The sequence below is a fragment of the Diabrotica virgifera genome, chromosome 1 (genome assembly GCF_917563875.1).
Source record: "Diabrotica virgifera virgifera chromosome 1, PGI_DIABVI_V3a".
NCBI lineage: Eukaryota > Metazoa > Arthropoda > Insecta > Coleoptera > Chrysomelidae > Diabrotica > Diabrotica virgifera.
In genome coordinates, this window is record NC_065443.1 from 122,906,962 (window position 1) to 122,922,016 (window position 15,055).

At 32.7% G+C, this 15,055-nt stretch overlaps 1 protein-coding gene across 1 annotated transcript in view; it reads left to right on the forward strand.

Annotated features, from left to right (window-relative positions):
* The first annotated feature begins 1,397 nt into the window (after positions 1-1,397).
* The window catches only part of LOC114333772 (ATP-binding cassette sub-family C member 4-like), a 50,809-nt gene continuing 37,151 nt past the window's right edge, over positions 1,398-15,055 (forward strand). Inside the window, exons 1-2 of the mRNA XM_050644071.1 lie at positions 1,398-1,624; positions 8,478-8,711. Coding sequence (XP_050500028.1) covers positions 1,548-1,624; positions 8,478-8,711 — 311 coding nt within the window. The 5' untranslated portion in view covers positions 1,398-1,547. The remainder of the gene's footprint in view (positions 1,625-8,477; positions 8,712-15,055) is intronic.

The window sequence follows — 15,055 nt, forward strand, 5'->3', positions numbered from 1 at the left end:
AGAATAGCGATGTATAGCCAAGATACGGTCTAACAATTAGATAACATCAAGAAGACAAAGGACCAGGCAACACTCCTTATGGAAAAGTGGTCCCGGTCAAATTTGATGAAAGTTTGGTCAATAACTAAATTAAAATTCATGGTGACGTTTCAATTATTACTTTAATCATCGTCAGAATAATAAGTTTCTTGAGCGGATGCTTTAAAATAATTTTAAAGTTTATTTGGTCGCCAGTTTTGTGCACTTTTGGGACTCCGTATAAACATTATGTTTATATGTCTTATCTCAACCAGAAACACCACAATATGAAATTTACTAGTGAAATTGGAGTCAATGGAAATCTGCCCTTCTTAGGAATTAACATCTTCAGATCACCTTCAGGTTTTTCCACTTCAATATACAGAAAACCAACCTTCACCGGCCTGTATATAAACGCAGATAGCTTCATTCCCAACAAATACAAAACAAGTTTAATCAATATACTTGTTCACCGCGCTTTCACTATCTGTTCAACCTGGCAATTCCTACATGAAGAGTTAGAAAACATAAAGGTGATCTTAAGTAAACATGGTTTTTCGTTGAACTTCTTAGAAAGATACATCAGACGTTTTTTCAATAACAAATTCCAACCAAACAGCAAAGTAGAAGAAATCAAAGAAAAGATCTATATAAAACTTCCATATACTGGTTACCACAGCGTACAAATCCGACGCAACATCCGTAGAACAATTAAAAAAGCATTTCCCTCTATAGAATTAAGATTTGCTTTCACGACTTTGGAAAGGATAGGATCTCGTTTCCATGTGAAAGACATGATTCCTAGTGATCTCGCATCTAACATTATATACCAATTCAAATGTAGTAGCTGTGCAGCTACGTACGTCGGGAAGACTCGACGTCACTTTAATGTCAGATGTTGCGAACACTTAGGTGTCACTCCTCACTTAGGAAGACGATCAAGAACAGTTCCAAATTCAGCGGTATTCCAACATATGACTGATTCTGACCACCCTATTAATCGTAAGGACTTCTCAATCATTGGTCATGCAAGTTCTCCAACGGAACTCAGCATCAAGGAGGCATTATCCATATTTCTTTTGAAACCACTCTTAAACACGCAACAAGACATGGCGTGTTTGAAATTATTGACTTAACCCAATGATTTTCAATGTCATTTTTTACGTTTTTATTAATTACAATTATATCCTTATCAATGGCCAATGGCCTAGTAATAAAACATCTGCCAACATTACCAACTCTTTTTATTACCGATTGATATTTAAATTAATTAAATAAGTAGTAAAATTTTATAAATAAAAACGGACGCGTAGACATAAAATATTTTTAAAAATATTTTATGGATATGCGTTTTTTTAAAGTTTCATCTAAATGACAATGTTACAACTGGAAAAGATTTAATTGATTTTATATCAATTGGCATAAGTGGCAGATTATAAGTGATGTTACAGGAATAAGTAGGTTTTTATTGTCAACCTCTTCTTTAATAACTTTGAGACAGAGGTAATTATTCTTATAATATCATTAAAATGGATCATTGTGGAGTAAAAAAGAGATCTATTAATCCACGACAAACAGCCAATTTGTTCTCTTTGTTAACATTCACGTAAGTATTTATAATCGTAATTTCCAAGTAAGCAAGAACTTGCCCCAACTATTATTGCCAACTAAAATATTAAATTGATATGACAAAGTATTCATTTGTAAAATTAAAATAATAATTCTTCTGACATGCTTTTTATTTTTGTAAAAAATTTTTGGCGACACTGTATACCTGTGCAGCTAAACAACAACATAATATTTTGTCAGAAGGGTTTGCACAAAATAACGAAAAGTAACAAACCGTTTGTAGGCTAAATGTTTATACATTGTGAATATATATATTTTTTTTTAACAAGAATATACATTTCATTATATTCTGCTAATCCTTCAGGATTTTTTAAATTGTGATCGGTAGACTACACAATAAAATAGATATGTACAGCTAGACCGCATCCTCAGGATAGACCGCAAACTGTAGTAGCACCGAGATATCATCCTTTAATATTTAGTTTAACTAACAAAATAGTCACCTTTCGTTTCATTCTACATCTTATTTTTTCTTACAAAAATGGCGGGGATTCAAAATGGCGACTATACATATGTGACTAATAGCACGATAACTTTTGAACGAGACTTTAGATTTCAACCAAATTTGGTACATCGGTTCTTTTTTTGATGTATAAGATCGATGTCTTAAACCGGAAGAATCGGTTTACCAAAAGTTGTGTTTTTCCTGGTTTTATGTAAAAATATGTTGTTTTTTTTTTTCAATTATTTCACCCTGTATGTATTAATTTTTCAAATAGTTAATACGGCCATTAAAAGGAGCGTAGAAATATTTATTAGGAAATATTTTTAACTTTTTAGTTATATTAATTACTATTTATTAAGTGCAAAACGTATCTTCACATTTACCTACATGGGGCAGATTCGTGCGAATATTATAAGAATTATTGTGCATTTAATCGTAGAAGCTTATAATTTGGACCACATATACTAGACATATAGAGGTTCAAATTTAGATACGATGCTATCTCAGTTTTTGTTCCTTTTACAAAAATGGAGGGCATTCAAAATGGCGACTATACATATGTGACTAATCGCACGATAACTTTTGAACGAGATGTCAGATTTCAATCAAATTTGGTATATGGGTTTTTTTTTATGAACATTATCGAGGGCTTGAACCGGAAGAACCGGTTTACCAGAATTTGTGCTTTTACTGTTTTTTTATATGTAAAAATATGTTGTTTCTTTTTCAATTCTTTCACCCTGTATATATTAATTTTTCAAATAGGTGATACCGGCGTTGAAAAGAGCGTAAAAATATTTTTTAGGAAGTATTTTGAACTCTTTAGTTATATTAATTAGGTACCATTTAATACATGCATAACTTATCTTCATATGTAGGTACTTATGTGCAGCAGATTCGTGCAAATAATAATATAAGAATTACTGTGCATTTAATGGTAGAAGCATATAGTTTGGACCACATATACTACACATACAAAGATTCAAATTTAGATATGAGGCCATCTCAGATTTAGTCTTTTGCAAAAATGGCGGGCATTCAAAATGAATCTGCCGCCCATGGGTACATGTGAACATACGTTACGCATTTATTAAATGGTAATTAACACAACTGAAAAGTTCAAAATATTTCCTAAAAAATATATTTACACTCTTTTCAATGGCGTTATTACCTTTTTGAAAAATTTATATATACAGGGTGAAAGAATTGAAAAAGAAACAACATATTATTACATAAAAAAAAAAACAGTAAAAACACAAATTCTGGTAAACCGATTCTTCCGGTTCATATTATTCATCAAAAAAATAACCTATATACCAAATTTGGTTAAAATCTGACGTTTCGTTCAAAAGTTATCGTGCTATTAGTCACATATGTACAGTCGCCATTTTGAATGCCCGTCATTTTTGTAAAAGGAACAAAAACTGAGATGGTCTCGTATCTAAATTTGAACCCTTATATGTGTAGTATATGTGGTCCAAACTATATGCTTCTACCTTTAAATGCACAATAATTCTTATAATATTTGGACGAATCTGCCGCATATAGGTACATGTGAAGATACGTTTTGCATTTATTAAATGGTAATTAACATAAATAAAAAGTTAAAAATATTTCCTAAAATATAATTTTATGCACTTTTCAATGGCGGTATTAACTTTTTGAAAAATTAATACATACAGGGTGAAAGAATTGAAAAAAAAACAGCATATTTGTACATAAAAACCAGGAAAAACACAACCAACTTCTGGTAAACCGATTCTTCCGGTTCAAGACCTTGATCTTATACATCAAAAAATAACCTATATACCAAATTTGGTTGAAATCTGAAGTCTCATTCAAAAGTTATCGTGCTATTAGTCACAATGTATAGTCGAAATTTTGAATCCCCGCCATTTTTGTAAGAGGCAAAATCTGAGATGGCCTCCTATCTAAATTTGAACCTTTATATGTGCAGTATGTGTGGCCCAAATTATATACTTGTATCATTAAATGCACAATTGTTTCACATATCGACTGCACTATAGCAATATAACTAGGTCTTGGGCCCACCATTTATAAAAATTTATTACCTCCCTCGTGAGACCTTTTGTATACAGTTATTCATGTCGAGTCGGACAATTTTTCTATTTCGCAGACGACTGGGCACTTGCAACTCAAAACTCCTTAATACAAAACTCCGAGGCAATCCTAACGGAAGATCTGGAACGCCTGGTTAAGTACTTTAAACAATGGAGACTTAAACCTAACCCCAAAAAAACCGAGGTTAGCTGTTTTCACCTGAACAACAATATGGCCCACACAAAACTTAAAGTGTACATTGATAACCAACTGCTCACGCACAACTATAATCCCAAGTACCTCGGCGTCACCCTGGACAGAACACTCTCCTTTAAGAAACATCTTGAGAACACCGCAGCAAAGCTGAGAACCCGTAACAACATCATACAGAAGCTTTGCGGGACTACATGGGGCTCAACAGCAAGTACACTTCGGTGTTCAGCCCTTGGACTCGTATACTCCGCAGCTGAATACTGCTCCCCTGTTTGGCTGAACAGCGTTCACACAAAAATTATAGATACTCAGCTCAATGTCGCCATGCGTCTCATATCTGGAACGATCAAGTCTACACCTGTGGAGTGGCTTCCACTACTGAGCCACATACCTCCACCTAACCTTCGTCGTCAGCATGCTCTGCTTAGAGAATTCCAAAAGCTGCTTAACAACCCGCAGTTACCTATACACACATATGTCGCCGACGCTAACTCACATCGATTGCGCTCCAGAAAACCTCCGACTAGAGATGCAATAAACTTGAGTTCCAACAATTTCCAAATGAACTCCCAGTGGAAGAACATGCAGAGCGACAGACCGAACCTAATAATGAGAAACTCACCATGCATCACAGAAACTCCACCAGGTTTTGACCTCCCCGAAAATCATGGTCAACTCTTAACAGGATAAGAACGGGTCACGGAGTCTGCGCAGATTCCCTTTATAAATGGAAAATGAGAACCTCTGCTGAGTGCGACTGCGGCGCCGAGAAACAGACCATCCAGCGTATGATTGCCGAATGCCCTCGGAGAAAGTATGATGGAGATCCTCTGGACTTCGACTCTGCAACACCAGCGTCGATTGAATATATTAATACATTAGATGTTAGACTATAACATATGTGTGATAATGTTGTGTATCAAATTGCCATACGCTAAATAAATAAATCTATTTCGCAAAATTTTCGGGAGGGGGCCTTTCATAAATATAGAGGATTCTAAACTTTAGTGCGTCCGATAAATGGAGTACCCTTAAAAATTTGTCGGGCAATATTACTAGTTAGATGAAAATATTTTTACTCACAATCGGTTAGTAATTTATGGATTTCTGACCTTTGAAGTAATCAGGAAGCGACTTATTACTTACTTTACTTTCCCAGCTAGCCGGGAAAGTACTTTCCCGGCTAGCATCTGTCACTTTTCTACCTGCAAATGTCAATGTCATTTTTGATTAAAAGATGGTTTAGAAAGAATAGAATCCACTCAACATTTATTTAATCAAGAAACAACAACAATAACAAAAAGAAAACTATTTGGAATTATAAATATTAATAGTTACATTGGAATTATGATTACTATTAACGGTTAAAATAAGACCGTGTTGCTCAAAATTATGAGTTTCAGAAATAGATATGTATCGTGTATCGCCTAAATGTCAGATTCAGCAAACTTGTTTTGTTATCTAGCAACGATCTCACAGGTTACTTAAAATAATTCATCTTATCACATAATGAAAATGGATACAGATATTTGAAACGAAATTATTATTGGTAGATTGTGAGTATTAGAAATCCATAAACTACTAACCGATTGTGAGTAAAATAGTATACAAACCTCGCGGGAACTCATTCTAGCCTCGCGTCTGTAGTTGCTCAACTACAGTTGTAGTTGTATCAACTACCTTGCCGCTCGGCTGAAATAGAGCACTTTCCCGCTAGGTATGTAATATACTATTATCAAACAATCATGCAAAAATCAGCTGTAAGGGTATAAGTTTTATGATTCTTTATGATGCTTGCACTCCCCCCCACCCCTATGGTGGGCGACCGGATGATTTTTTCTACAGCACTGTTTGATAAAAATACTTACAATAATTTACTGGTAATATTGTCCGACTGAATCAAACTGCCAAGATAAGAGTTGACAACCAGAACACCCAAAATATCAAATTGTCTACAGTGAAGAGGTATTTCAAGAAGCGCTCTCAGATTCAATAGAAGGTATATCTATCAATGGGGAAGTTTTGAACAACTCACGTTTTGCAAACGATACAGTAATAATAACGGATAACAATAAAATGATTTACAGAACGTAATGCAACGCCTTAATGAACGCTGTCATGAGTACGGACTGAAGATGAATTTAAAGAAAACTAAATGCATGATCATCACTAAATCAGCGCATGCAAACATCCAAATAACTATTGAAGATACTATAATTGAGAGTGTGGTTAACTACAATTACTTAGAAACGTGGATAACATCAAATGTAGACCAAACCAAAGAAATTAAGACGTATTGAAATAGCACGTGCATCATTCATTAAACTTAGAAAGTTTCTTTGTTGTCGGGATATAAGGTTAGAACTACACCTAAGGATGCTTCGATGTTACGTGTTCTCTACTCTTCTTTATGGCTTGGAAGCGTGAAAATTAAAACAAGTCCATCTGATTAAGTTGGCCGCCTTTGAATTTTGGTGTTACCGAAGAATCCTACGAATATCATGGATTCAAAGAATATCAAACGTGGAAGTAACTAGAAGGATAGGAAATCAACCGGAAATAATATTACATTATCAAAAGCCGAAAACTTGAGTACTTGGGACATGTGATGAGAGGGCAAAATACTCATTATTATGCAAGGCAAAATCCGAGGAAAGCGAAATGTGGGAAGACGAAGAACATCCTGGCTTAAAAACTTACGGGAATTGTTCGAATGCAGTAGTGCAGAACAATTTAGAGCTGCAGTCAACAGGGTCCGAACAGCCATGATTATTTCCAACCTTCGATGGAAGATGAAACTTAAAGAAGAAAAACATTGTCGGACAAATTTTTAAGGATACTCCAGTTGTCGGAAGCACAAATGCTTAGAAACCTCTATATTAACGTAATTTTTTAATGGTAGGCCCAAGGACTATACAGGGTGTCCAGAAATTCTACCGACAAACGAAGACAAGAGATTCTTCAGATAATTTTAAGACAATTTAACCCAATTCACCTAGTCCGGAAATGCTTCCTTAGGGAACTAGAGCTTTTTGAAGATGGCGTCTTGTAATTAGTTTTTCTTAAATAGCTCCAGAACGCTTCCATTTAGAAAAACGAAAATTGGTATGCTTATTTATCTTTTAGAGATAAATCGATTCCATCCATTGCTAATTTCTTGTACCGGTCATAGGCGTCCGTTTTGGGTAGGGCAACGGTTATTTTATCGCATAACTTTTTTGTCTTTAATTTATAAGCATATTTGACTCCGAATTATTAAATTGTGAGGTATTCTAGTATTAAAATGTACTCTTGGATATAAGTCGATGGGACACACCGTTTTCTAGAAAAATCGATTTAAAAATTTGTCATTATTTAATTTAAAAAAAAGTTCAAGAAAAACTATTTAGAAAAGCGAAAACTGGTACGTTTAATTATATTCCAGAGATGAATCGATTTCATCAATTGCGAATTTCTAGTACCTACCGGTCATATGCGCCCGTTTTGGGTATGTCAACGGTTATTTCACCACATAACATTTTTGTCTTTATTTTTTAAGCATTTTTGATACTAGATTATTAAATTATGAGTTATTCTAGTACTAAAAGTTACTCTTGCTTTAAGTTGGTAAAATACACCGTTTTTTTTTTAATTTTTTTTAACTTTTCTTTTGATTCAAGAGGCGAATAATTTTCAAATCGATTTTTCTCGACAACGGTTTGTCCTACCGACTTAAAGCAAGAGTATCTTTTAGTACTATAACACCTCACAATTTAATAATCCGGAGTCAAAAATGCTTAAAATTTAAAGATAAAAAAGTTATGTGATAAAATAACCGTGTCCCTACCCAAAACGGACGCCTATGACCAATATTAGAAATTCGTAATAGATGGAATCGATTTAGCTCTGAAAGATAAATATGCATACAAATTTTTGTTTTTCTAACTGGAAGCATGCTGGAGGTATTCAAGAAAAACTAATTACAAGACGCCATCTTCAAAGAGTTCTAGCTCCCTTAGAAAGCATTTTCGGATTAGGTAAATTTGGTTAAATTGCCTTAAAATTATCTGAGGAATCTCCTGTCTTCGTTTGTCGTTGCAGACAATTTTATCAAAATTTTCGCTTATTTCAGATATTCTTGGGACTTAATCAAAAGAGCATATCAGCATGGACTTTCTGAAGATGATTTATATGAGGTTGTGAAAAATTGTCGATCAAAAAATCTCGGAAAAAAGTTAGAGAAGGAGTATGTTAAACAGCAACAAAAAAAGAACCCGAAATCGGTGTTTTTAATTTTGTGGCAAATGTTCGGATTAAAATATTTTCTAGTTGGATGCTTTGATCTTTGTTTTCGAATAGCCAAAAGGTAAGTGAGAATATTTCGTACAAATGTTTTATAAAACAAACTTTCAGAAGAGGATCAGACATATAAACAATAATTATAGTCTAAGATACGATATAAGGTCGATCTGCACTTATCTGTTTAAATAAAAATTATTGGATATGTAATTTAATATGTTAACAATTATAAAAACAAGGGACGCCCGATATAATTTTGTTCTGACTATAATTAATTAATAATTAAAAAATGACTTTTTTATAAATTAAAAAAAATTTTACCGAGGCAGATATTATTTCCGATTAAGTTGATCATTTTCGAGTTATAAACAATTTAAAACTAAAATAAAAAAATATGAAAAAAAAATTTTTAAGAAACGCTTTTCTTTAGTTACGAGTGACTAAAATTAAACATATTATAAAAAAATTAACTAAAATGGGTAAAAATAAAAAAAATTGAAAAAATCTAACACATTCGCCAAAGAAAAGCGTGGCGCGTCTTCATCGAATAAACGGTTTTCGCCCCACGCTTTTCTTTAACGAATGTGTTAGATTTTTTCAATTTTTTTTATTTTTACCCTTTTTGGTTAATTTTTTTATAATATGTTTAATTTTAGTCACTCGTAACTAAAGAAAAGCGTTTCTTAAAAAAATTTTTACATATTTTTTTATTTTTTACTTTTTAGTCTTACACTTTTTAAACATTAAAATATATCGTCATGTTTATTAAAATATGTATAAAACACATGATGTACTAATATGAAAACTTTTTGAAACTTTATTGTTTTATTTATGAAGCATAACGTAAACAATTAACGTAAAAAGTGAAATTATGTATAGTTCATATCATTAACTACAATCCGCAAAAGTTTTAAGTTTTTACATTGTAAAAAACAAGAGAATTTAAGCATTTTCCATTAAAATCATTTTTTTTATTTAAACAACTAATAACATAAAAAAAATTTTATTGACTATTCGTGTATTGTTCCCGCGAATGCATATGTCTGCAAATTTTCATTCATTTGCATTGGAAAAAAAGGCAGTCAAATTAACGTCTAAAGATTTGACGCAAACTATTGAACTAAATAAAAGGGTTTAAAAAGAACGAAATATGACGATTTTCAAGGATCAAAAACCCAAAAAAAATCCCTCAATTACAGAACGTTTTCGATATATAAAATATTATCATCAGTGCTAGAACTGGTCGATCAAATGTTGTACCACCAAGAAAATACCAGGGTATAAACCATTTAAGTGGTATAAAACATTGTTACTTAAAATACCTAACGATGAATAAAATTTATAAAGATAAGGCCCTTATGCACTGTATGACTACCCCATCATGTGGGTTGCTGAACAGGTGGATTTGTCCTTACAGGAGGAATGTTAGATGGTAACTGAGTTGCCGCATTTCCTGTCACAAAAGGTTTATGATAAGGATGTTCTTTGCTCCCAACTCTATTCAAAATCTATATTCAGGAAGCATTAAACAACTGGAGGAGAAAATGCACCTGAATGGGAATAGAACTTTGAAACAAGTGCCACCGTTATTCTTGCGGACAGTACTGAGGGTTTGCAACGACTTTTTAATGTCATATCCAGAGAGAGATAGCTTGGGGCTGAATATGAACACAAATAAAACAAAAGTAATGGCTGTTAAATGTGCAGCAATTGACGACATTAATATTCGTATCTATAACAAACAGATAAAACCCGTACAAAGATTCCACTATCTTGGTTGTTAGATAACAAACGATCTTAATTACGAGGTCGAAATACGTGCTTGTATAGAGGATGCTATTAGTCCAGGGTAATAAGATTTTTCTATGACACTTGAACAGCCAGGGTACTGAAGCGTTTTTTCGACAGGTAATACCTATAAGAGCAAATTCTAACTATTTCCTGCGTAGGATCTGGCGGCCATTTTTATTTATAAACAATTAAGTGTCAAAAATGGCATTTTTCACTTTTTTTTTCAAATCAATTGAAAACAGGGAAACTTATGGTTTTTTTAGTACAAATATCTTCGAGATTATGGAAAAAGCTTTATAATGACGTATTACAAAGTTTGATATACTCATTTAGTGTTAATATAATTACGAAAAAAGGTCGGAATTGCAAAAAAAATATTTTCGCAATAACTGTTGTAAAAATTAATGTACAGCTTTGAAATTTTTGTCAAATAAGGGTTCCTTGGTGCTTAATATGTGACAAAAATTTCAAAACGATTCATTGAATTGTTTAAATTTTATTCAAATTGATTATCCCAGAGAGCATTTTTTTGCAATAACATAAGTCAGAAGAAAATGACGTTAGAACCATTCCACAGGTGACAAATGAAAGAGCAGGAGCTATATCTGTAGCTGGCGTGAATAAGTGGATAAGTACAAAAAAGTAAACTTTCCAGTATGGGCAAATTAGTGTTTAAACATGTCTCCAAAATCAGGTTTTTCCTTAAATGCTGTTGTTACACGGTTAAAACAATAAAAATACGGTAACTTAAAATAATATTAAATGTTTGTTAAGATATAAATTATTTTAAGGGTAGTTTCATGACTTACCTACTTATGTACGCACACTTGATACAAAATACAATGAGATGTCTTGTTATTCACGAGCATGGTTAGAGGTTTTGCAACGAAAAAATAAAGTAATTAAACAAATTAAATGTTTATTAAAAGCAACAAACATATGAAGAATCCTACTCTACGTCTGGATCAATTTCTGTTAGGTCTGGATCTACAGATGTCAAATCGTTTGTAACCAAGTTTACGTAAAAATTGTGAAACACATCATCTATCAGCGGCAAGAGTTTAAGGAGGTCATCCTTTTTTCCTTACTGATTGGTACAACTCCTTCATTGACACATGGTAGGACTGCAGGAATAGACTGTTTTCCTCTTCTTCGTAGATTTACTGTTTGAAATCCTTCATCTCTGTTTAGAGAGTGTTTATATTTCAGAGTTCCGAGTTGTTGTGTATATTGTAACCACTGCGTTGGTTGCCAAAGGAATCTATCGCCAACCTCATTAGTTTTTTTAAGCACGAAAGGTCCTTTACCTTTACCTAGACTACTGAAATCAAGAAAATGTTCTCTCTTCATAACCACTACGTCAAATGGGTTTTTTCTTTTGCATGATCTCACGAGTTGATACCAATCATTTGGGTGATTGATTTTAATAGCTGTTTTTTTCTTTGCTCTTTCAATTACGGCATGATCAGAATCACACTCCATGTGTGTATGACCACTAACTAAGAATTTATGGTTTATTTCCTCCAAATTCGGACACTGCTTCATAACGTAAGTAAACATAAAAGCTACGTGGCTATTTTTATTTTGTCCTCCGCATGTGTCCGAGTAAAAAGTAACTTTTTCAATATCAGACGGCAAACTACAAATGTGTCGGTAAATGCAAGAAGCAATTTGGTTTCCTCCTCTACCGGATACAGATTCGTCCCACATATAACATTTCGCTTCATCAGTAGCTAAATCATGTACTGTGAGGTTGAATGTCCACAACTGTCTGGAATAAAATATATAATATATAATATAAATATATAATAAAATAGAATAAAATTGGTTGTTAGATAAGGAGTGGGCAAACATTGTTGAAGGTCAAAAGCATAAGTTTTATTTAAGTTATTAGTTTTTGACACAGATTTGTCACTTCTTTTTGCCATGTATGCCTATTCCACAAGTATGTGATGATCATCCCTCTCCTGAGTCACTAGAACTTTGGCATCGTCATCTGCTACATTTAATTTCATTTGCAACAAATCACACTTGTAACAAGTGTCTTGTTTGGGTTGCTTAAAAGCCAAGTTCAAGTCATGAAAAGTTTTACTATATAATTTTAGTGAAACTGGGCGATCGTTTAATTCTTTGTACATTTCATACATTTTAGTTATTGTTAAGTCAGGTGACAGAAACTTCTTTGTAGTTCGTTGCCGACAATAATGACTTTCATAATGGGGGTAGGAAAGAATGTGCGTTCTCACAACTTCCATCTCGTTTTCAGTCTTTTTGCTTGGTGGAGATAACAAACCTCTACCATCTCCAGGAATAATACCACATGAAGATGTTTTTTTCTTTTTTACCACCATCTCAATAAAACCTTTTGTTTCCCCAAATATTTTGGTAAAACAATTTTGGCAGCAACGTTGTCGGGTTTGTCCCGTTATGATTTCGTAACTGCAGGCATAGGCACGTGATTTTTGGGATTCATTGATTGTAACCTTTTTAGTTTTTATACTATTTAAAGTAATAAGGGATGCTAAATAGCTGGCACGTTTGTCATGGGTCCCCAATTTCCAATAGGCTTGAAAACAAGCTTTGCAGTCCTCTTCTGTAAATCTTTCTTTTCTTGAACGCCCTTTCTTCATACGTGCATGAATTATCAAATCGTTGTTTTTTTCTGAGGAAGTAATTACAATATATTTTCAACTTGATTTAAAAAAAATGAATAAAAAAATGCATTTATTAGTAATAAATAATTATGCAAAAGTATCGTAAATCTTTCCTTATAAACTTTTTATTTTGTTATATAAGAAATTATACATATTTATTACAATTTTTTATCAATAATGATATAGATAACATTACTTGGTAGTTGTGAACTTAAAACAGGGTAAAAAAGTTCATTTTTGTGGAAAAAGTTATTCAAAAAGTTTATAAAGAAAAACTGACGATACTTTTGCATAATTATTTATTAGTAATAAATGCATTTTTTATTCACTTTTTTAAATCATGTTGAAAATGTAGCTCATGCTCTTTCATTTGACACCAGTGGAATGGTTCTAAGGTCATTTTTTCTGACTTATGTTATTACAAAAAAATGCTCTCTGGGAAAAACAATTTGAATAAAATTTAAACAATTGAACGAATCGCTTTGAAATTTTTATCACCTATTAAGCACCAAAGAACCCTCATTTGACAAAAATTTCAAAGCTGTACACTAATTTTTACAACAGTTATTGAAAAAATATTTTTTTGCAATTTCGACCTTTTTTCGCAATTATATTAACAATAAATGAGTACCTATATCAAACTTTGTAATATGTCATATTAAAGCTCTTTTTTCATAATCTCGAAGATATTTGTAGTAAAAAAATCATAAGTTTCACTGTTGTCCGTTGATTTGAAAAAAAAGGGGAAAATGCCATTTTTGAGAGTTATTTGTTTATAAATAAAAATGGCCGCCAGATCCTAAGCAGGAAATAGTTATAATTTGTTCCTATAGGTATTACCTGTCGAAAAACGCTTCAGTACCCTGGCTGCTGGAGTGCCACGAACAGGGTATATTTTTGTCTTATTACCCTGGTCTATATGCCCGCTTTTCAAAGAATGAATAAGTTCCTAATAAATTCTACCTTATCCTTGGATATCCGATACCAATTTGTAAAAACATCAATTTATCCCATATTGCTTTACGGATTGAAAACATAGACTCTCGGAATTACAAGTATCAGGGCCCTGATTCTAATTCATTTCGACAGTCGCAATTTCATTTCGACACCGCCATGACAGCCGGAGAGTATAGCGATTCTTGGGGATATTAACCTTATCATGTTGAGACTGCTCAGAATTTGGGTTGGCGCTTCGGTTTCTTGGATTTTGTTGATAGTCTGGGAAAATTATCGAAAAAATACCATTTTTGGGAAAAATTATTTACCAGCTATTTTATTGCTAAAATCGAATCTTAAGATTGCATATATTAGTAATATGGGGTATGACAAGTCCGCAGAAAGTGTGTTATTTTATTTATAAACAAATTAGCACTCCTAAATCTTCTTTTTTTTTCAATTAGTGGTCTGTAACTCCTATAATTTTTCCTTTGAGCCAAAAACACTCAAATAAAAATTCACCGTAATTTAGTTCTGCACAAAGTTATTTTTTTTCCGATTTCCTTCAACAAAAATTTTACTCAGAAAATCCGAGTTTTCCCAAAAAATCTGCCATTTTCAATTAAAATTTAGGGAAGTACCTAATTATTTATCAATAATTAAATAATTGAAGACATGAAAAATTTATTATAGTAGATTATACAGAGGGGCTAAATTATGGAATAAATTTATTTCTTTAAAACGGACGATTTTGGAGCAAAATCCCGAAAGAGGTCGATTTTTATTTTTAAATTACAATTTTTTGGCATATATTTCATACTAGTGACGTCATCCATCTGAGCGTGATGACGTAATCGATAATTTTGTTAATGGGAATAGGGGTCGTGTGGTAGGTCATTTGAAAGGACGTTTAATTCTCTATTCAGTAATATAAACATTAATATCATTAGGTATTTATACAGGGTTGCCAAAAAAAATTTTGAATTAAATTAATTGGCGCAAAAAGAAGAATGTATGTAATTTATTTAAC